This window comes from Nicotiana sylvestris, chromosome 9 (assembly GCF_000393655.2).
Source record: "Nicotiana sylvestris chromosome 9, ASM39365v2, whole genome shotgun sequence".
NCBI classification, from domain to species: domain Eukaryota; kingdom Viridiplantae; phylum Streptophyta; class Magnoliopsida; order Solanales; family Solanaceae; genus Nicotiana; species Nicotiana sylvestris.
In genome coordinates this window covers 92,518,181-92,542,671 of record NC_091065.1, presented here as the reverse complement: position 1 = coordinate 92,542,671, position 24,491 = coordinate 92,518,181, and the positions used below count along the sequence as shown (strand labels likewise).

The following is a 24,491-nucleotide window of genomic DNA, read 5'->3' as shown; positions in this document are numbered from 1 at the left end:
GGAGGAGGATTCTGATTGGGTGGTGGAGCTTGGGGATCATAGGCCTCTCTTCCCTGATAGTAGTAATGGCTTGGGGAACTCGTTGAAGGGCCGATGGAGGGGTATTCCGGCGTGTGTCCTGATAGGAGAGTAGGAGTAACGGGTAGTTCATGCCCCTTTTAGGCTCTAGCTAAGGCTATCTGCATTTCATTCATTTCCAGCCTCATCTTTTCCATTTTTTCCATGGCCTCTTTCAACATCTGATTTGTCGTTTTTCCGACTCAACACTGTTGTCTGAGCCAGTCATGCTTTCTGGTATGGGCCCTTTTGATCTTGTTTGATAATGGTACCGTGCCAGTATGCTTTAACAAACTAACTGGTATTGATTGGAAAAACAACAAACTTGTCAGTGTTAGAGTCTTAACAGATATTGTAATTGCACGTTGGGGGATGCAATGTTCTTAGGCAGTTAACCATTTCTAATATGCTTTTGCTCTGACCGCATGCATCATCCCGACTTATTTTATTTGTGCCTCTTTCGATTGTTTCAGAGACCTCTCTTTTCTTAGAGATTGCCTACGTATCGTGACCCCGCACGAATCAGACCAGGCGTAGTTCATGCCCAATAAAAGATGAATAATAATAAAACATTTTTTGGAATTTTCAATTTTCATAATAAAACAAACTTGATTACAAAAGTTTAAAAACTGACCATACTAACAGACTTTGACAAAAGACAACAAACGGTCTCGAAAATCAAATAACCCGCATACTCTAATCAAAGAATTACAAACTCAAAAACAAACAACCAGATTCCTCCCCCTATATGCCAATTTTAACCAAATGGTTGTTTTTCAGACGTGGCCCCTTCTCAATTTCACATGAATTTTAAGGCCGGGAAGGATTATTTTACGACCTTTCACAAACTTGTTCGTTCTTTTACGAAAATAGCCCTTCGACAACTGAAAGATACTCTAAGGCTATCTCGGTAAGGACGGTTTTAAGACATCACCAAAGTCGGGCCGGCTTTTTTTAACTACAAACCAAACGGTATTCACTTGACCACTGACTATTTTCTTGTTTTTCAAATAATAAAAGACCTGGTTTTGCAAATACGACCTTTCAGCACTTCGGAGACGAAGATTTTAAGGTTGTGCGGGATAACTGGTCGCAACCCAAAAGAATGACCAAAGATGGTCGTTTACGCAACATCAGCCTTTCGGCGCCCCTTTCGAGAACATTCGACCATTTTTGACAAAACGGCGTGACCCAACTTATTTATGACTCTTTTCTTGTTTTTTTTTCAAATTAGAATAAAAGACCCGGTATTGCAAACACGGCCTTTCAGCGCCTCTGGAGCGAAGATTTTTAAGGCTGTGTGGGTCAACTGGACCAAATCTAAAAAATGACCCAAAGGTGGCTGTTTATGCAAACTCAGCCTTCCGGCGTCCCTTTCGGGAACATTCGGCTATGTTTTGACAAAACAGCGTCACCCGACTTCTTTATGATGAAATTAAAATTTGACATATTTTTTGGCTATTTTAGCAAAAGGGGAGGTTGGACCCGATTAGGGTTGCCTACGTATCTCAAATCCGGTGAGAATCAAACCAGTGTAGTTCGCCCAATTAACTGAACTATTTTAAAACAGGACCCTTTTTTTTTCATTTTTGGCAGCAAATAACAAAACCACTTTCAAAGCATGACTCTTTTCATTTTTATTTTTGGCATTCTTATAAACAACAAAAAAAACTATTTTAAAAAATAAGACTCTTTTTCTATTTTTCCTTTGCTTTTAGTAAAACAAACTATTAAAAATAAAATATTTTTTTTTAAAAAAAATCCGGCAGAGTTTCGACACTATTTGGACATTGTTATTTTTTCAAAGCAGAAGATTAACCCTATACACTGCTATCTTTCTTTATTTCTTTCTTTTTTTTTTCAAATTTTTCCAATATTCAAAACCGGTCAGCATGCAAGTCCAAAGCAAATAAAATGCACAAGCAGTAAGTAGGATGCATCAGGATGGTCTTTTCTGTTTCAGGTTGGTATTCCTAGACGGACCCAACCCATGTGTTGAGTCCCCTAAGTCAAAAATGCACATGATGCAGATAAGCATTCCTACTAGGGATCCGGCATGAAGTTGAGTTATTCTAGGTTCAGAACCTGGGTGTTTGTTCTAGACCTGGCTTACCCGAGCAGACAGCTTGAGCCGGGGGGGGGGGGCAGCGTACCGGGGATACAGAAGCTCAACCCGGCTTTGCAACTTATCCGAACCTCGTTCCAAAATGGGATTGACTCTAAACAGAAAAGAAGTCACACGAAATGCACCCTTCTTCATGATTTAGAAGACTCAGAGAGGAGATAGGTTTCGGCGCAGTTTATATACAGTTCACAAAATATCAAAGCGGTAAAAGCAGTTAGTTAGCACATTAAGCACAGATCATGTAACAAAATCAGATAAAGCTAAACACAACAATTTATTCTAAGCTCGATTTCTAACCCTGAACCAGTGGTTCTGGGTTAATGATTCCCCAGCAGAGTCGTCAGAGTTGTCACACCTCCTTTTCACTCGCGCCGCAAGAGCGTAGAGGGAGTTTTTCTAATTAAAGGACAATCGAAACGAGATTTGTTTATTTATTTCAGAGTCACCACTTGGGAGATTTAGGATGTCCCAAGTCACCAATTTAATCCCGAATCGAGGAAAAGAATGACTATGTATTACATTCCGCGAACCAGAAATCCGGATAAGGAATTCTGTTAACCTGGGAGAAGGTGTTAGGCATTCTCGAGTTCCGTGGTTCTAGCACGGTCGCTCAACTGTCATATTCGGCTTGTTTATCTGATTTTATACAATTATGAGCTCATATGCAAGTTTTAACTCTTTAGCCGCCTTTATTATTATAATTTTTTTTAAGAACGTGAACATCGTTTAAAACATGTCTTTGGATTGCGTCACATGAAATGCACCCGCAATCCGGAACACATTTTATTCAATGTTTTGGGATTTGGATTTGGGTCGCATGAAATGCACACCCGAGTTTAAGAAGGTAAAATTATTAGAATGCGTGCCTAAAACGACTAGCGCGTGGTTATTTTTTTTGGAAAAAAGCCGTGAATTTCGCTAAGCGGCCGATCCCGAGTTCTAAGTAATTAATACATATATTTGTGAGGGCCCCGCAGTCTATACGTTTTACTAGGCGAGGCTCATCTCATTTATTTTTTTAAATGGACAATCCTAAAATGACTACATTTTTCTATTAAAATTAGTTTCTAAAATAAAGAAAGAAAATCCTAATTAATTAGGAGCTTTCAAAAAAGTAAGAAAACGTAACATACTAATTGCTAGATTAAGACAAATATTAATGGAAAGGAATTTTGCTAAATAAAAAAAAAACAAATTCGAAATCATAAATAAAATAAGAAATTCGAGAACTAATATTCAAAAGAAATCAAATATAGCTAGATTGAAGCTCACATTATTATATAAAAAAAACTATTGGAATTAATTATTCACAACCATTTGAAACTAGATTTAACCATAATTACTAAAGCTTATTAGAAAGTTTATTAAACTTAAACATTATCTAGTCTTGTTTGGCCTTTAACTAAATTTAGCTACCCATTCATGATTAACCTACTGTTGACCATATTAAAACCTTCATAGCTAATGAATTAACCCGTTTTGCCAAGCTGATTCACTAAAGACCAACTTATGTCATTTTCCTCTTATTCCAATTATTAAACACTAATACATGAAATAGCCTAAATACAATCAGTAAAAGAAATGAAGAAAAAGCGAAATTAAAACTTCAAAGTTCCATTCTTCATATGTATTCATGCTTTCACATTTTCAGCTTACAATATCGACAAGGTTACAGCCATGTACCTGGTATTGAATACAAAAGAAGAGGAAGATGAGAATCAGCAGCAGTAGTAACAATACAACACATCAACAACAGTCCAGCAACACAAGAATAGACCAGTAACAGAGTTTGCAAACCGGTGGAGTAGTAACCCAAGAAAGAAGCTTCAAGCTTCGATGAAACAATAACAATTAATGCTGATTTCAAACAATGAAGGAAAGTAGAAGATTTTTTTCAGTTTTGTTCTCCCTCTCCCTCTGTTCTCTTCAAGTGTTAAATGAGTCTTCTTATACCCAAAGCAAGACTACCTTTTTCTTTTTACCTCTTTTTCTTTTTCCCAATATTCTTCTACTATGTATAACTTTTAACTTTTTATTATTACCTATACTATTTCTGATTTTTACTTAAGTAAAAGTAGTCAACACGGACCCTACGGTTCCCCTCTTTTTGAATGGTCAAAGAAGACCTCATCATTATCCCCTTTTCTTTTTACTTTACATCATTATGTCTTGTCCCCCACTAACATATGTCTTGTCCCCCACCATGTAATATTATTAAAATATTATTTAATCTTAATGGACAGAGCAATCAAAATAATTAATTGTTCAGATTTTCAATTCCAAAAATACCCCTCCGACCTTACTGAAATTACCATTTTACCCCTAAAAATATTGCAATTTACCAATCTACTCCCATCAGCTATAACCAATTCACCTAATCAATTCCAACCAAAATACATCAAATATAACCAATTCCTAAACAAATTTTATGAACAAACTCAAACTAAATGATGAACAACAAAGAAACAACTGGAATTATTTTGACTGAACAATATTTTTAAACAACAAATCTACTTTCAGATTTCAACAGCAATTACAAACAAGTATATCCAAATCATTGAACATCATATTTAAATTAAACTTAAACAGAACAAATAAACAGATTCAAATCACTAAATTAAATAACCAATTGAACCTCAAACTAAATCTAACAATTTTACAAACAAAGTAAAGGATTCAATTGACTAATACATATCTATATTAAAACTAAACAAAAACAAATGAATAAAAACAAATTGAAGAAATAATCAAAGTGAAAATAACGAACAAGAAAAGAATCAAACTTATACTAATTTCGGATCTGAAAATATTAAACAAAATACGGACAAAAATGAAACTTAAACCAACTAACCGGAAAAGAACAACAACGAGCTCGAACGGAAACGGACAACTCGAACAAACAACCTCGACATACCGGATCTCGACGAACAACGAAAACCCACCTTCCTTTTAACCTTGACGAACTCAAAACGATAAACGACGACTTCAACGGATTGAAACTGAAGAACGATGAGGCAGCAGTTGATCGTGGAAGTTGCTACTGGTTTGCTTGCTATGGAGGCGACGATAGTCGTTTGGATGTGACGACGACGGGGCTGGGGACAATGAGCTGGCTCGTAGCAGACGAAGCAGCAACCATGGGGTTCGTTTGGACGTGAACTGAGTGGTCGTTTGGGATGTTCGTTGGTTGAAGGGAGATGGACGATAGCTGTTGTGGCTGTTGCTCGACAGAAGAGGAGACGACACAGGGTGGTCGTTTGGTTGGTTATGGCGACGTGGGTATGGCTGGTTGCTGCTGGGCTATCGTGAGGACGATGAGGAAGATGAGGGAGTAGGGATGGCTATGGATCTCGATGGACTGAGCTGAGCGATGAAAAAGAAGAAGAAGCCGCAGCCATGGGAGCTCGAGCTCGAGCTCGAAGAAGATGGCGACGACGAAGGTTGTTGGTTCGACGAAGACGATGACATGATGATGGGCAGCTCGCGCGATGGCTGCTGGAGCTCGTCGAAGAAGAAGAGGCAGCGGCCATGGCAGACTGGGGTTCGAGGTCGTTCATGGCACAGGTTCGCGGCGAGGGGTCGTTTGGTCGACGAGGCTGTGTGTGATGAGGTGAGTCGAGGAAGAAGAAGATGCAGCGAGGGGTGGTTGTTTGGATGTGAAGGAGCAGAAGCCATGGTTTCTTGGGCGTGAAGAAGCCATGGTTGGAGCTCGGAGGTTTGGAGAAGATGAAGAGAGGGGAGGGGGGCGGGTAGTTTAGGTTTTGTTTTAGGGTTTGTTCAAGAATGAAAATAGAAAGGGTGGGATGAGGTTTTGAGTTATGGACTGGGTCGACCCGGTTTGAAATGGACCAGGTTGTAGGGGAAGGTTGGGTATCCTTGTTTTGGGCCTAGGTTCAAAATTGGAGAAGAGACCCAATTCCGATTTTCTTTATATTTTTTGCTCTCTTTTCTTCTTTTATTTTTCTTAAACTGAAACTAAATTCTAAAAATTCTTAAATTATCATATAGAACTAAATTAATTTATAAAAGCGCAAATTAACTCCCAATAACAATTAACACACAATTAAATAATAATTACGATAAAATCACACAATTTGAACATTAAATGCTAAAAATGCAACGTACATTATTTTTACGATTTTTTCTTTATTGTAAAACAAACTTAATTACTTCTAATTGTGGAATTAAATCCTAAGTGCAAATGCGACATATTTTGTATTTTTTTATTAATTTAAAAAATAAACATGCACAGACAAAATACAAATAATTATCCAAAAATGCCACGAAAATTCAAAAATTGCACACAAAGAAAAACTGTTTTATTTTGAATTTTTTGGGAGTAATTCTCATATAGGGCAAAAATCACGTGCTCACACCGTATATTTTTCATATCTATAATTCACAACACAAAATCAAGGGAGAAAACACCAAAATAAACTAAACTGCAACAATCCAATATCGCACTGAAACTCATTAAACCTTTATAACAGAGCAAATATCTCATTTGCCATACAATTCTTAAAAGTATTCATAAAATTCAAACACAAACAAATCTGATCCATCTTACAACAATGACAACATAACAGAACACAATACAAAAACAAAATTATGGAGTTCATCCTAAACAATGACAAAAGTAACTACTTCTTCTGCTTCCACGACTTATTCTGTCGACCAATAATCTCATCATCACTTTGCGCGTTCAGTTCCATCTTCTTTCTAGCATAATCCCACAAGAGAGCACCAAATCTGCGCCGGTGTGCATAGGCATTGAATTTTTTAGGAGGCGTCTTGCCCTCAATGAAATACTCAGCAAATGATGCCACAAATACACCGCAATCACTGCAAAAATAAAAAGAACAACAACTATCAAACTGCAGAATCTAAAAACAAGACAGATTGTGTTGAAAGAAATTCATACGCTTCGGCTTGTTGAGGCAATCCTTCAACCAGTTTTACATCAAAGGGGGCAATCAAGTCTTTTGATTTGTAGACACCAGTGCGCCAATTGATATCTTTTTTATTTAAATAGAAATGCGTGTGCACGAAAAAATGAGGCAGCAACACAGAATACTTGGCCATGGTCTTATGAACTTTGGCTTGACGAGCAGCTTCACCGCGCATAGAGTCATACACATAAATGCACCTATCCTTGAAGGACATCACAGCCATTATCCAATGCCATTGTTCTGCAACATTAATTGGCATTAAGACATGTTCGACAGTGTGCCATGGAATATTAGTATCCAAGACAAACCCCTAAATATACTCTGCAATGATATGTTTCGGAGTGCACACATCACTATCTCCATCTGTATCAATAAACACCTGCCACAACTCATTAAGTTTCTCGTCGAAGTACCAATCTGTGGTGGTGAATGTTACAGGTAGGTCTTTGTCATACTTCCCCTTCTTCCTCAGATAATAGAACAAAACATCAATGTGCTGAAGCAAAATATAACAAATAACTAATCACTAAAGGCTCGTAAGCTTTAAGCAGCTATAATTTTTCAAACCAAAATCACAGAAAACAAAGGAAAATGAATGCTCACTGCTATCTCTTGTGCCAGGAAATAGCAATTAATAATCTGTTCTAACTTAAGAGGACTGAGTGATGTGTACATTGGCTAAAATTTTAAAAAAAAATACTGCAAAAGTAAATTCTTACATACCGAGTCATCCAAGGGCTGACCATTATATGCCAAAGTGTAAAACCAATTTTTGTCTTCAACATGAAATACACCAAGATTATAAGCAGGATTGAGTTCACTAACATGCTTCTGGTAAATTTCATTCCTGGTAACATATATACACAAAAGAGTACAGTGATTTGATATAAAATAATGCTATAAGTGATAATATATTAAAATATAAAACTGAAAAAAACTCAGAAGTTGGAAACATACTTTTTTCTGGACTTCCCTTCTTTGACCCACGCAACAAATACATTCAACAAAGAGCTGTTAACGCCAGTTCCGATTTTGCTTTGAAAAAGATGCTTAATAGCATAAATTTGCTTTTTTTCCTTTCGCTGCAACAATACTAGTACTGGAACCTGAATCAAACACATGAACGGAGACTGCACGACGTTTGTAGGACATCTCTTTCTTTTTTCCATTTGCGGCGATACTTCAGGAAGTAATTTAGGATTGTACAGAACCATCTCCCCTGCCGCCTCATCAACACTTGCAGTCGCACAAACAGTACCAGTCCGAGATTCAGGAACTTTTTGTTTCTCAGATTCTTCCTCCGTCTCCCTTGCCGCCGCATCAACACTTGCAGTAGCACAAACAACACCGGTCCGGGATTCAGGAACCTTTTGTTTCTCAGATTCTTCCTCTGTCTCCCCTGCCGCCGCATCTGCAATCTCACCAATACCGCCAGCATGTGCTACATCTGGTGTGAAAGTTACTTTAGCAACAAACATGTCAACTTTCACACCAGATGGTCCTTCCATAACATTGATACCTAACTGATCTGCTACACTAAGCATAATATTATTACGATGATACTCACTAATATCTCTTTGAGAATGTGGAACATCTTTGCCTTCACTTCCACCGACTTATTTTTTTTAAAAAGAATCGAATTATCAAAAACAACAAAGAAAAGAAAAGAGAAAAGTGCAGAATGCACAACTAAACACACCTGAAAACCATCCATTTCAACATCTTCATTGCCATCATACTCTATATTGCTCACAAAATCATTATTGTCTTGACGACCACTGGTGTCTTCCTCTGGATGTGCACCATATTTTACTTCATTTGTTCCAAGCTATTTTTAAAAAAGGATACAGTAAGTTAACTAAAAAATAAAAAGAAATGCACAATGGAAAAGAAACACATACCTTGGAATTTATCAACTCAAAGACCTCCTTGAATTTATCAGAAACATATTCCATGAAGGAATTTAACTGCTTATGAAGCTACAAGATGAAACAAATAAGAAAGATAATAGACTTTGAATATACAATTTGAACAATACTTTCAAAAAAATATATAAAAAAGACCAATACATACTTGCTTCACATCAGCTTTCAACTTCTGCAACTCACGGTCATAATCAACAGGTTGGACACTTGACGCGTTTTTTGGTGGAACAGGCTCCTTAATCTGTTTCGGGGGTGGCACGACAAAATCATCGCTATCATCAATAGGAAGTTTTCCCATGTTACGTGATGTCAAATATTTATGATACTCATTGGTAACTTCAACAAGCAAAGTAAATCTCCTTAGTTCTTCAATTGTCGGAGAAATATTTTTAAACTACAAAGGTAACCAAAAGTGATTCAGTCCTAGATGTATCAAAGATGAACTGTATGTTTGATGTATCACAATGAATTATAGTGTATTATAAATGTATATCCCATCAAGATATAATAGATGGTACCTTATTCCCTCTACTGTTGAAGAAACCAATAGAGAAGTCCTCACGCGTTGGCCTGTCTGTCATTTCCCAATTTAATATGCGTGGTGTATGATCTCCAATGCGAACAACAAACTTTTGATCAACTACAGTGCAACATTCATAGAACCACACCTGTAGTGCAAGAGGAAATCCACCAATCCTATAAAACTCAGACTTTCCCCTCAACCTGTCCCTCACCAACTTCATTAAAGCTCGAAACGCAATCTTACCCCATGGAAACGACACATACTCACCACTCTCGACAAGATGGAAATCACGTTTACTTATAAATGTCTTCTGAGACTGAGTGGATATTAGAAATGTGTTTATGAAATAAATGATTGCAATCTTAACTGCTTCTTCATTAGACTGCCATTTCTTCTTCTCAAAACAATCAATAAGTGACTTCTTTGACACCACTTCAAAACAAGAAAAATAAGTATCCACCAACCTATTAGGTCCACTGAATTTACCCTCAACATGTTCATTACCACAACAATTTAAACCACTTACAATACCAAATTCTCGAAGACCAAAACGTAAAACACATTCGTCATTTAATTTCACATAAAATTGATCACACTTATCTTGAACCAACTCTCTAAACATTAAAGAACGAATAAGTTGTGCCTGATTAGCAACTCGAGGTAAATCAAGGAAATAGCCAAAACAACTTTCCCTAAACATTCGAAGCTGGACATCAGTCAACTTTGACTATAAAACCGATATAATGTCCACATTAGTGTATGATAACCAATGAGTAACAGGAACAACTCACCAACTGGAATACAGAGCTTCCGAGGCTACAAATACATGACACGAATTAAAAACAAACAAATACAAACTAAATCCAAATTTTAAAAGAAGAGTCAACATTAGAAAAAATTATAACTGAAATTGTATATACCTTACAAACTTTGTCAGGAATTTTAACTTTTTCTGCCTTCTGAACCTTATTTTTTTTTGGTTTGACACTCAAATTCACTTCGTCCTCCACGACACGCTTTCTCTTACCTTGATCAGCATCCATTATAACCCTCTTGCTCTTCTTTTTCTCAGATTGTCCAACAATATCCTTTGGAGATTCTAACACTTTAACACTGTCGGAACGATTTTGTCTTCGCATATTTTGTTCATCAATTGATTTCTCAACTATAACCGGGGTTAAATGAGGAGATAAACTCATCGAATAGTTTTTCTTCTCATGGTGCTCGATTTCTCAATTGAAACTGACTTTGAATAAGGTGATAAACTCATCGAACGAGTTTGTCTTCTCATATTGCTCTGTTTCACAATTGAAACTAGGTTCAATGACAAAAAATTTTTTAAAAAAAATATACGAACAAAAGGTTACAGAAATTAATATAAAAACTTGATCAAAACTTACAAAATTAGTCGCAAAATCCTAAAGAAAAGCAACATCAATTCTACAAAAACACATTCAATCAGAAAAATATACAAAATAGGAGGTTTTCGACTCCAAATTACCTGGAATCAGACGAAAATAACCGAAAATGTATCTTGTTTTGTCGTCAATTTCAACATTTTTGGTTGAATTTAGGAAAAAATTGCTAAAGAGAGAGAAAGCGAGAGAGAAAACTCGGTGTTGTATACGAAAAATAACGAATACAAAAACTGACATTATTGAAATTATTTGGGCCAAAAATGATATTTGGGCCTTTTTTAGTAGATATTTTGTTTTGGGCTATTTTTTGTTAGGAAAGTTTGTAAAGTGACATAGCTGATAATTTCCCTTTATTGTATTATATTATTAAATTCATTGTTTCGCGAATCATAAAAACCTCGTATATTTAACAAATTTGGTATGTTGGGATTATTATATTATTTTCTTTACCATTCTGCCATTTACTATTGGCCCATAAGAGGGATATATATTTGGAGTAGCCCCTCCATTTTAGCCGCTCCTGGTCTGATCTTCTTTCCCTTCTTAAGTGTTATTCGCTCTCACGTGAATTTACAGACTAGTTTTTCATTTTCTTTTACTTTTTAAATATTTAATAGATTTGTGGGGTATGCTCTAGAATTTGTACGTTATATTGAATTTTCGGTGCTAATTATTTTATTTTATGATAAATTCAATATATATAAAGCACTCAAGTTCCCTTCCCGGAACGTTGAAAGCACACATATTCTTAACAAAATGATATAGTCTCTCCCAGTTAAACAGTACATTATAAAATGATATATTCATAACAGAGTGTTTGATTCATTGCTTGAGGTGCATTGGGCCGAGGCCAGAATGGACTTCCGTGTATCCTAACTTGGGGCAACACTAAGATGTGGCCCGTTTCTGCTTTAATATTTGTACCAGAAAGTACAAAGCATTAACAAAAGCGTGGATCTGTCAATCTACAAAATATTCTAAACAACTTTGTTGGTAGTGCTATAATAATGCATATCCATTCGTGTGGATGGACATTAGATATATTAAAAATTGGATTTCATAACAAAACCAGCAGGGGCCATTGAAATGGAATAATCCAAAAAATGGGAGAATTTTTTGCCGGCCCATTAGACACTCTTTTCTGTTTCATGTTTGGAGGTCAACTAAAGTTGATCTACTTTTTTCTTTTTTTCTTTATATCTTTGCTTTTCTGTGCCTTCTCTTATGATACGTGCTTGAAACAGAGTGGTCACGCGTGTAATACAGTAGGAAAATAAGAAAAATTTACTATATTAGTTTAATTCCTTGGGCCGGCATTTGGGGGCAGGTGGATGGGTATTGGGGTTCGGTTAAATCTTGATTCGCAAAAGTCTTATATTTGGGAGTAAAACGCTCTTTAACCCAGTGCTCAAGTCCAAAACCTCAGGTTTCACGTCAAAAAATCCTCCATTTAGGGGTGAAGCGCTTTTTAACAAAGGCCACTTCATACCTAGTGTTCAAATCCCAAACCTCAGTTATGAATGAAGGAATACTTATCACGCCACACAATTTTTTCTAAAAAATATTTAATTTTTAATTAAGATCTTTGTGATCTTAAAATAAGTATAGTAACTTATGCATGTATTGACTAAGTTCTAGTAGTTTGTACTCTGAAAACATGAGTTGAGTGTCAAGAGGTTATAATTTGAAGTCTAATGGTGACTCTTGGAATATTGCAGTCCAGTTGGATTCTCTTCATAGTTGATATATAACTATATTTAAAAGAAGAAGAAAAAAGAAAAAAAAAAGTTGAGTAGCTTCAGTCTTAAGGTACAAATATCAAAATACATTGTACAATATCTTTGAAGACAGGTTCTCATTGTCACAAAGTATGACGTAGGCTCGACCAGATTTTATTGGCGCCCGTTAAAGTGAAATAGAAGCCATCAACCTAGAATATAAATATTGTTATTACGTAATGCAAAACAGTCCAACAATATTAATATTACTTGCATGTGCATTAGTTGTAGATTGTCATATCCACCTGTACTTTATTAATCACCTCTAGCTTCTTATACCAGTCTAGTCTAATTCATGAACATAAAAACAAATAAATAAATAAATAAATAAATAGGAGTAGATAAATAAATGAATAAAAACACCACCTTTCATCATCTCAGCTCTTTACCCTAATGTTGAAATGACTAATACTGCTGACTATCCCTTGGTTTGTATAAGCTTAAATTACGCAAATCATTAATTTTAGAAAAATCCCTATATTAAGGTTTGGACTTTGAATAACTGCCTGCTGTTCAAACTACATCTTAACGTAAAACATAATATTAGTGAATTTGACATGATATTTAATGAACTATTTTTTGAAAATGAAGTTTCCTAATTTTGTCTCTTAATCATTCGGCACTCTCAATTTTCCCTAACAATTCTTTTTTCTTGTCGGTGACCCGTCAAAACTTCTATATATTTCAAAACTTAGTCTTCTCTACTCTTTGAAGATTATTCACGAGCTGCACTTTACGCGGTTTATTTAACATATACTTACGTAACTGACATATTTGGAATTATTCAACTTCAGTCATTTAATAAATCATAGAAAGGTGTGGAGGTTGAGCATTAAGGTTATAAGTTAGGGGGTGGTTGAACGTTTTTCCAGCTAGTCTGATAGTATTTTGTCTAGGTCTGCTAGCGGTTTTTGTTCATCACACGATTTTTATTTCCAATTTTTTTTTTCAATTTTATTATTAGCATACTTATTGTTCTTCCACTTATTTGTTGTCTCTTACGGTGTTGATACTATTTGTATGATTTCTGTTATTGTTACAGATCTTTTATCTCTGAGCTGAAGGTCTCCCGGAAACAACTTCTCTATCCCCGAAGTAGGGGTAAAATCTGCGTACACTCTATCCTCCTCAGACCCCACTAATAAGAATTACTGGGTTGATGTTGTTGTCGTAGTCATTTAATAAATACTTGTTTTGTTAAAGCGTGTGTATTGTTGATTTCTTTACACAGTGGTTAATAGGGGAAATATGAGAACTCTAACCGGTTTACAGTGACCAGAAGATATTAGAGATTTAAACTCAGTAATAATATAATTTATATGATATCTTAACTGTTGGATGGACTTTTTTTTAGAATATAACATTCGTACATACCAAATGGTGAATAAATTAATTATGGAAAATGAAAGGGCAACTGGCATCTGATTAAATACAATCTACATATACGTAATGTGGGGTTCAATCTTGTTTCATTTTCTTATTCAACACTAGATTGATATCTAGAACAAAACTTAAGAAGATAGGAAATAAAATTCTTGTAGAATGTATGCACACGTGCGATTGCCCCACGTGCATGTTCTTTGTCGGATTGACCAGTCCTGGTATCGACAAAAGTCTGCATCATTCTCCAACACATATCTATTTTTTTTTCCAAAACTAAAATTGCCTAAAATTTAAACCATCAAAATCCTATTAAGAAACACCAAAACTTCTATCTACGTAACCTTAAGGAAACATGTTGGGCCAAGTTCCTGTTCTGTGTATGTCATTTCAGTTGCTACGGGAGGTGCAGCGGCCTATTTCCTTGTGGGTCATATATAGAATAGGGATCTTTATACAAATAGCTAATCAAATTTTGTTATTCGTATTTTTTAATCGAATATATATCAGCTATTTTTAATTTAAGCAGTTAGATGAACGCCTATTTAAGTCAATCCTTCTATAAAATATCACAGCCATGCTCTAACTGATTTAAACAAAATGCCGTATAACTCAATATGATCTTTTAAAAATTACGCTAGATGAACCCTTTTTAAATTATCGTTTATTTGACCTCTTTAAGAAAAAGTTTGGAAAAATAGCTCGTGTAAGAATTTTAAAACACGCTCACCAAGATTTTGAGCACCCGCTAGAATTTGGAAGCACCATAAATTATGGATCACCAAAATTTTCAGTCACAATGCTGAAAATTTTTGGTGATCCGTCAGAACTTGTGGCAAAATCCTGATGATCACCACAACTGTTGCGTGCTTTATAATGATGTCAGCGTGCTATAAAATTCTGACGATTGAGAAATACCCTGCCGACCGACCTTTAGAATTTTGGCATAGAAGATTTTTCCCAAATTCTTTTTACCGTGATAAAAAAAATCAACAATGACACTGAAGTATTCTAATTCTGTCATTCTCCCTATTATCTTTGATGAGTGTTGATACTCGGCTAAAAAGTATATGTATTTATATGCATGTCTTCTCATATTTTACTCGAATTTTATGTATTTTCATGTATATTGTGATGAATTAAACTAAATTTTGGTATTGTTATGTGTAAGAATTAACCGGGAGCGAAGTGGAACGAAAAGGCAAGAGATTGTGCAAAAGAAGATGGAAAAGGGCAAAAGGCAAGTCCAGCGCTAGGCTCTACCTGTGGCGCTAGAGTCAGACGCGATTTTTTGGAGAAGGTGGGCCAGCGCAGGGCTGGCGCGACGCGCTGCCGTGGATGCTAAGCTCATAAGTTCTCCTATTTCATTCCAGATTTGGTTTTTTGGACCCTACGCGATCCCAAGTCGTATAAAATGGATTCTAAATCTAATTTAGAGAGAAGATGTCACTTTGAAGGAGAATTCACATCGGGAGCACGTTGGATCAAGCTTTCAACTAGTTTTTCTTATCTTCTTCCTTTAATATAATAGTTTATTAGTTCTAGAGTTATGAGTGCTATATTAGCATTGTAGTTTGAAGCTTAAATTATTTTTATTCTTTTATTATATTAGTTTATTTATTCAGTCTTGTGCTTAATTATTTGATTACTTTATCACCAATTGAATACATCTATGAATCTACGATTGAAAGAGAAAATTCTAGATTGTAAATAAGATTGAGTAAAGCAAGATATTGAACCTGAACCACAGGAATGGATTTGTGATTAGGATAGAATTATACCTAAATACTTTGCTTGGTCACTATATAGAAATTATTAGTGTGTTCTTGTTAATCCTATTTTTTTTAGAAATATAGGCATTATGTTGGCTTGAATAGGTGAGTAGTACTTTGATCGAATTGTACGAGTAATATTAACCATTTCAATCAATAAACCATATAAATTAATTAGACAATTTAAGTAAAAGACTCAACGGAATTGTTAGCTGGCCCATAGCTCTGGAATATTTTCTCTCGTTAAAATAGACTCTAAGCTTGCCGACTTGTTTTCTTTAGTTTCTTAATTTACTGCTCTAGATTAGCTTTAGTTGAATAGTCACACTTTAGAAAATCGCTTGAATAGATAAATTATTTTAGTTTAATTTAGTTGATAGTTAATCACAAGTACTTATGAGAACGATATCTACTCACTCTTTATTAATTATCGATCGCATATACTTGCATGTGTGTCTTCGAGAAACAAATTTTTGGCATCGTTACGGGAGATTTTAAATATCTAACTGTTTTGCTAGATTTAGCTTTTACTGTTTATTTTGTTAGGTCTAACTTTTCTTTGTCTGGTTGCACCAATATCAAGAACTTTGCTTGAATACAACGACTTAGGAGTCAAGATATAATTCAAGGATTTGATTTAGAACCTAAGAGAATATTCCACGGAAGGTTGAGAGAAGTAAGGGGACGGAAATAATATTCCGCCACTCTTTCAACTACCTTTTGAGATGGCAGGCACGTAACTATTAGCGGTGAAGAAGATGCCGATGTCCAGCATAGCTAATGTCACCTCTAGTATCGTGAAGCCCAAAATCATATGCATTTTTATCTTAAACAGAGCATGATCCAGATGCTACACGCAAATGGGCAATTCATGGGTTTACCACATGAGGATCTACAATAATATATCATGAACTTTTTGGAGATTAGTAATACTTACATCACAAATGGAATCACACCAGACTATATGAGACTCACATTATTTCCTTTCTCTATTGGGGAAGATAAAAGATTGTTAAAGGTAGAATCGGTTAACTCTATTACATCATAGAATAATCTAGCTCATAAGTTCTTAGGATGAGATCTATGCACTCTTGAACAAATTCTCTAGGAGTAATCTTGATTGTCAAGGAGAAACAGAGAGATAAACAGTTCACAAGGCCGCTGGAGTTCTTGAGTTGGATGATGTTTCTACATCGTTGGCTTAAATAGCTTCATTGGCAAACCGGTTCAATAAAATGGTTGTGGTTCCGAATAAATAGCAAGTCCAACCAGTGCGGCAAGTGCAGTCATTTTGTAAAGTCTGTGGAGAAGGACGCACCAACAATTTATGCCCAATAAATTCAGAGTCGGTATGTTTTTGTGGGTGATGCAAATAGAGGCCATGTAAATCTGTATGGCAACACCTACAATTTGAATTGGAGGAACTGCCCAAATATTTTATGGGGTGAAAATCAAGGTGCTCAAAATCAGTACAAACCACAAGCTCAACAATAGAAATTTCAATCATCATAGGTTAATCAACCCACCAATTCAATGGGTAACATTGAAGAGATACTAAAGAAAATAATAGTTGATAATTAGAATCAAGCAATAGTATTCGGAATCTAGAAACTTACATGTGCCCAAGATACCTAACCAGCTGGGGCTCTTTCAAGTGATACCAAAATAAACCCTAAGGACCATGTTAATGCTATGACATTGAGGAATGGAAGGACCTGGTGGAAGTGCCCTCTAAGAAGAGAAAATAAATCTCTTTTGTTGAAAAACATATTAATGTAGAAGATGCGACACTGAATGCAAATGTTGATAAAGGGCTGGCGAAAGAGATTGTGAAGAGGCAACGATCACCGATAGTAGCTAAGCCACCACCTCCTTTTCCGCAAAGATTGTAAAAAGTGAAGGACAATGCTTCATACAAGAAATTCCTGGATATTCTAAAGAAAGTACAAATTAATATCCCTTTGGTAGATATCTTGTATGAAGTGTCGAAATATGCAAAATAAATCAATGACATTGTGGCAAACAAAAGGAGGTTGTTTGAGTTAGAAAATGTGGCACTCACAGAAGAATGTAGTGCGATAATCTAAAGAGAGATACCTCAGAAGTTGAAGGATCTAGGGGTTTCATTATTCAGATCTCGATTGGTAAACATGTAGTCGAACGAGCTTTGTATGATCTTGGAGCGAGCATCAATTTGATGTCGCTATCTGGTTTAGACAATTGGGATTGGGTGATCCTTGACCCGCCACAATGATATTATAATCGACAGACTCGATCTCTAGCTACCTAGAAAGGGTGATAAAAGATGTGTTAGTGCAAGTGGGGTCTTTCATATGTCCTACTAATTTTACTATCTTAGACTATGAGCTTGATCAAAAATCCTATTTATTTTGGGGCGATCGTTCCTAGCCACAGACAGAGCTATAATTGATGTTTATGAAAGGTAGATGACAATGAAAGTGAACGATCGAGTAGAGATTTTCAATATTTATAAAGCACTCAAGTTGCCAACCCAATATGAAGATTTGGCCATGATTTATGTTTGTGGAGAACAATGTGACCACTATGATGCCATATGACCTTGCAGACCCTTTTGAACGGGTGTTGTTGGGGATGAGGAGGAAAGTGAGGATGAGTTGGTTGAAAAAATTGAGCAAGTTTTTAATATGTCATGCAAATATGTTCACGGGCTTAAAAGATTTGAGGAGTTAGATCAAACATTCACATTGGATCCTCTTAAACCATCCATTGAAGAAGCCCCGAAATTGGAACTTAAGCCTCTTACAACACACTTACGATATGCTTATTTGGGGAATGGTGAATATTGCTAGTCATAATCTCATCTAGTTTATTAATTTTGCAATAAGAAAGGTTATTATGAGTGCTTTGTGAGCATAAGAGAGCCATTAGGTAGACCATATCAGATATCAAGTGAGTCAGTCTATTGTTTTGTATGCATAAAAGTTTTTTAGAAGACGGGTACTGTCCAAGTGTAGAATAAAAAAAAGATAAACCCCATTATGAAGGAGGACGTAAAGAAATAAATTACCAAGAGACTTGATGTCGGTATCATATTTCCTATTTCGGACAGTAATTAGGTGAGTCTGGTACATTGTATGCCTAAAAAAATGGGATGACTATTATGGAAAATGAAAGAAAATGAATTGATTCCAACTAGCACTGTGATGGGGTGGAGAGTCTGTATTGATTTTAGGAAGCTCAACAAGGCTACACGCACTTATCACTTTCCCATCCTACTTATTGATCAAATGTTGGAAAATCTAGTTGGACATGAGTACTATTTCTTCCTTGATGGATATTCGGGTACAATCATATTGTCATAGCCTACAGGATCAAGAAAAAACTGCATTCACTTGCCCTTATGGTACCTTTGCTTTCAAGCGAATGTCATTCAAACTCTGCAATGCACCAATCACTTTTCAGAGGTGCATGATGGCCATTTTCACTATTATTGTAGAAAAGTATGTAGAAGTCTTCATGGATTACTTTTTAGTCTTTGGGTCATCTTATGATAATTGCTTGAAGATTTAGCTAAGGTGCTAGCACGATTTGAAGAAACGAACTTAGTACTAAATTGAAAAAAGTGCCATTTTACAATGCAAAAGGGTATTGTTCTGGGGCATAGAGTTTCAAGAAGTAGAATTAAAGTTGACAAGGCTAAGATGGGGGAAGTTGCAAAATTTCCACCACCCATATCTCTAAAGGTTGTTCGGAGTTTTTTGGTACACGTAGATTTTTATAGATGCTTTATTAAAGACTTCTCTAAAATTGCTACTCCCATGTGTAGGTTGCACAAAAAGGACGTGGTGTTCAAATTTGAGGAGGCCTGTTTGATGAGCTGAAGAAGAGGTTGGTGGTCGCACCAATCATTGTAGCATAGACTGGTCCTTGACGTATGAACTTATATGTGATGCAATCGACTTTGCCATTGGCGAGATGTTTGACCAAAGAAAGAACAAGATATTTCACTTCATATATTATGCGAGTCAGACACAATAGGCGCGTCCAATCCCGCCACTTCGAACCAGGCCAAAAGGGACTATTGGTTAATTCCAGACTCAAGTTTTTTCCTGGAAAGTTGAAATCAAGGTGGTCAGGTTCATTTGAGGCGGTGAAGGTCACCCCATATGGTGCAATTGAATTCTGTGCTTTAAGTGGTGAAAGAACTTTTTATAGTGAATGGGAAAAGGGTCAAACATTATTAGGGATGTGTAATTGATTGTCAGACGGCCAAAGTGATACTCGCCGATGAGTAGATGAGACCTCTACTTTGTGCCGCGATGTTAAGTCAGGCTCTTGTTGGTAGGCAACTCAATGTTTATCGCTTTTGTAGAGTTATTTTTCTTCTTTAGTTAAAATGTAGAATAGTATTTAGTTTTATTTGTAGTTGTTATATCATAAAATTACAGGTAAAAGTTGGAATGAGCATGTGAAATGGATGCGTAAAATTTTTGTTGGAACGATATGTAACATGACATATAAAATAAGTTCCAAAATGCAGCCCAACAGCCCAGCGTCCAAGCCAACATGCGCGCTACACCTGGCGCTGGAGGCTCTGGTTGTGGTATAGAGGCAGCGCTCACCCCTCAGGAATTATTTTTTAAAAACCCCTTGACATGTTGACCCGTTGATTCCCGACGCAAATAGATGTTTTATCTCACAAAATCACCCATCTTCCTTACCCATTTACCCAACCCGACCCAACTAATAATTTTAAAAACTAAAAACCTAAGCCATAACCCTTCTCCCTCTCTCGCTCAATTATCTCTTTTTCTCTCGTATCTCTCTCTCGCACTGCTTTTCATCCTGTTCTCTTTGCCATACCAGGTAAGTGGTTTTCTTTCTTTTTCCTTTTGTTTTTCTTTCTCCTTTACTCTAGTCTCGCAATGCTACCCATTCCCTACCACCCCTAATGTGATTTCCCCCATCCCCAAATCCCCTTAGTGTCAAAACCTAAAGAACACTAGTCGAGGAAGGGTTAGTGTGTCGTATTTAATGGATTGTGGTGGCTTTGGCTGACATATACGAGGTGGTAAATTATAATTGTGGCCATCTCATTCAATTTGGGAGGGTAATCTTTATAACTCGTGGTTGAAAATATTGAACAAACCTTATGCTCACCAACTGTTTGATAAAATACATGAGAGAACAATTTGCTCGTCGGTGAAGTTTGAGTAGTCGTGCGTTTGTGTATGATGGTTAGGGTTAAGTGTGGGGTATTTTAGGGGTGGTTTAACAATCCCCAATATTTTTGATGCCTTGAGTGTCATGCCGTTATCGACTGTTGCACGAGTGTCGTGCGAATATTGTGTACGAGGGCTGCACATGTAAGCCTGTCTGCCTATGATTGTCATATACATTGTATGTCGACTTTATGTAGTATTTTAGGGTAGCTTATGTAAAGCCCCATAAAATTTCACCAAAAGCCTGGGGTTTTATGGCACCGAGGTAGGGAAATGTGATTGACTGCGGTACGGACTTTGTGGGTTGTATAGTATGTCGGGGAGTTGAAGGAATCATTTTATAGACCATGGAACTTTTGGGGTCCACTATGCAACCGCAGTACCACATTGTGGGTCGCAGATCGGCCGTAGAGTGAAGCATGACTTGAGCTAATTTTTAGGACCATTATGCGGTCCATTATGCGGCTGCATAACCATTTTGCGGGCCGCACATTCCTTCGCAGAACCAGTATGAGAAACCTTTGAAAGGAGGTTCTGCGGTCCATTATGCGACCGTAGAACTGATTTGCGGACCGCAGATCTGTTGCAGACCTGTCCAGTCCTGCCCAATTTTTGGGACCCTATCTATGGTCCCCTTTGCAAGCCACAAACATATTTTGTGCTCAGGTCTGTGACTGCAGACCCGACATCATAGAATTTAAGTTTTGAAAATTTTTACCAGATCCTATTTTTATAAAAACAACCTTGGGGTTATTTTGGCTGGATTAAACACATATTTTAGAGAGAGGGGAGTGATATAGAGAGAGAGGAGAGATCTCCAAGTGCATTAATCATCAATCCCTGCCCCAACCTTGAAGATTCAAGGGAATCATTCACTAGACCTTGTCCTAAAACTTCCATGCAAGAGGTTATGGGCTTAAGTATGTTGTGGGGTGGGAAATAAGCCATGCATGTGACATTAGGTGATAGTATGTGGCATTTTTGAACTATTTTAGATAGTATCTTGTTAAAATTGATTGAGGAAGGAAGGGATTACCATTGTAGAGCTTTGTAGTCTATTTTGCATAGTAGGTATTTGACAAAATTCCCGAGTTATACCATGAGAATCCTACTAATTTTTGTTCGATTTTTGCTATCTTCCTATAGATTGATTGCTAGAAGTGTTGGGACGTTGTAGTAACATAAGAAAAGCTCAAACAAGATGTGTTGACTAAACTTATCTCTTAAAATCGAATCCCACGGTATTCGCATAAGTCTCAAGAATGATGGGTCAATTACTTACTTCTCATGTACTGAGTTATTTATTATAGATTTGACTATTGCAAATAAACTCTGTGTCGAAAGCTATATGTTCAAAATGTATTCCGAATGCCCTTATCATATTGTGTTGTCCTCCGAGTTTGTATTCGAACATGATCATGTGTTGAAATATTATGAATTCAATCATGTCTCGATTGCTAGATTTTATGCCAAAATGTGGAAGAAATCTCAATGTGCCTAAGATTCTTATTTGCTCATACGTGTAATAAAAGTTGTCATTAAAGATGTTTTGTTGTTAATGATCCTTGAAAGAAAAAGGGGCGAACATGAAATATGAAATACGACCGACGTGCCAAGAATGATATTACGTTTGTGGACACAGGTGCCAAATAAAATGAAAAGATAGGTAAAAGACTATAAAATGAGCTGAAAGCCCTTTATATAATAAATATTTGGGAGTATCGTTAGTCACCAAGGAAGGGTAGGCTAAAATAATTTAACCCCGAAACTACATGTGCCAGTATAGGAGTGGAGTGGGATTATTCTCTTATTTGGGATGAGATTGATGTGATGAGAATATTCCCCTTAATTGGGATGAGATGATTGCTAACGAAGGATGATGTCGATCCGCATAGCATTGTGGTGAGACGGCCTAGCCGATCGGATCGAGATCGAACTCCACGCGCATACATGGTGGTGATTGTTCTTGAGATAATGATTGAGATTGTGATTGTGATTGTGGTTGGATGTCTTTGGTGATATGACCTAGCCAATCGGCCCGTGATCGGACTCCGTGCTAAAGACACGGTCCTAAAGATCTCCCAAACTAAAATATGGAAATTTACTTGAAAATTTGTCTTGCTTCTATCTTGATGTTTTGGTATTTTTTAAGGCTCCCATTGATTATATGATTGTTCTTCCTTGTATTATTACTCATTCTATTGAGAGGGTGTTTAGTCATTCATACTAGTCCTATTTCATATGTACTAACGTCCCTTTTGCTGGGGGCGCTACATCTTTAATGGATGCAGGTGGTTCCACACCAGGCAGCATTGATTAGTGATAGTGGTACACTCTCTTCCCAGCAGATTTGGTGCGCCCCACTTCATTCCGGGGTCGTGCATATTTTGTTCCTTGTGTAGTATGTTTTGAGGTATAGCTGAGGCCTTGTTGCCGGCACTATCATAATACTCTTTTGTATCTAGTGGAGGCTCCGTAAATATAGTGTGGATTGCATATCGGTATTGGGAAAGTCAAACTAAAAGATATTGTAATTGTATCACATGTTTTCACTTCTAGACTATAAATGTGTAATGTAATATTTTAGAGACTTATAAATGACGTGACTAATGGCAATAGACTAGTGTTGTTCACATGAACCTCTCATTGTTTAATTTAGGAAATATATCTTTGTGTTATTCATGGGTAAGTTCGGGTAGAAGGCATTGTATAGGCTTGCTTGATCGGGATATCTCGGTTGAGCGCCGATCACGCTCCCGAGGTCGGGGCGTGACAGTTTAGTTTTACGTTAGTCGTTTACAAGTAGTTAGGGGCCAAGCTTCTCTCGATTGATTTTCCATGGCCCCACTATGATCAAGTGCATTAATTGAATTATTCAATCTTGCGCTACATGCGACATGTGTGTGTTTGGTATATGGAATTCTTGAGTACCCAATGCACTTAACATAAACATCCTGTGAGAGGATGATGTGTGAAAACGCCCGTGCTTACTTTCTTATGGCCTTTGCTTTTAAGTGTGGGTTATGTTCGACCTTCACTTTTCCCTTGTTTGAATTTTTGATAGTTTCTAACGTGCTTTTTGATTGATCTTGCAGTGTTGCAATGGCTCGTGATGCTTCAGGAAAGTCTTCTAATACTGCGCCCCCTCCTAAAAAACATAAGCGAGGTGAGGCCACATATAGTAAACAGGACAAATGGAAATAAGTGGAAGAAGGCCCCGGTATGAAACCTATGAAGCGACGTCCAAAGGTGAAGTTGGTAAGGGAAGATGTTATTGAATGGTACAATGCATTAGTACCATATGGGACATACAACTCTGAGACGTGGATTAATGTAGCCATATTGGATAGGAACTTTCTG

At 36.6% G+C, this 24,491-nt stretch overlaps 1 protein-coding gene across 1 annotated transcript; it reads right to left on the bottom strand.

Annotated features, from left to right (window-relative positions):
* Positions 1–6,822: 6,822 nt before the first annotated feature.
* Positions 6,823–10,778, bottom strand: LOC138877917 (uncharacterized). The gene is made up of 10 exons (XM_070157561.1): positions 10,500–10,778; positions 9,575–10,306; positions 9,205–9,450; positions 9,033–9,110; positions 8,839–8,959; positions 8,089–8,746; positions 7,855–7,978; positions 7,486–7,627; positions 7,257–7,371; positions 6,823–7,024 (listed from the first exon to the last, which is right to left on the bottom strand). The coding sequence occupies exons 1-10, from the start codon at positions 10,776–10,778 to the stop codon at positions 6,823–6,825; spliced, it is 2,697 nt and encodes an 898-aa protein (XP_070013662.1).
* Between the last annotated feature and the right edge of the window lie 13,713 nt (positions 10,779–24,491).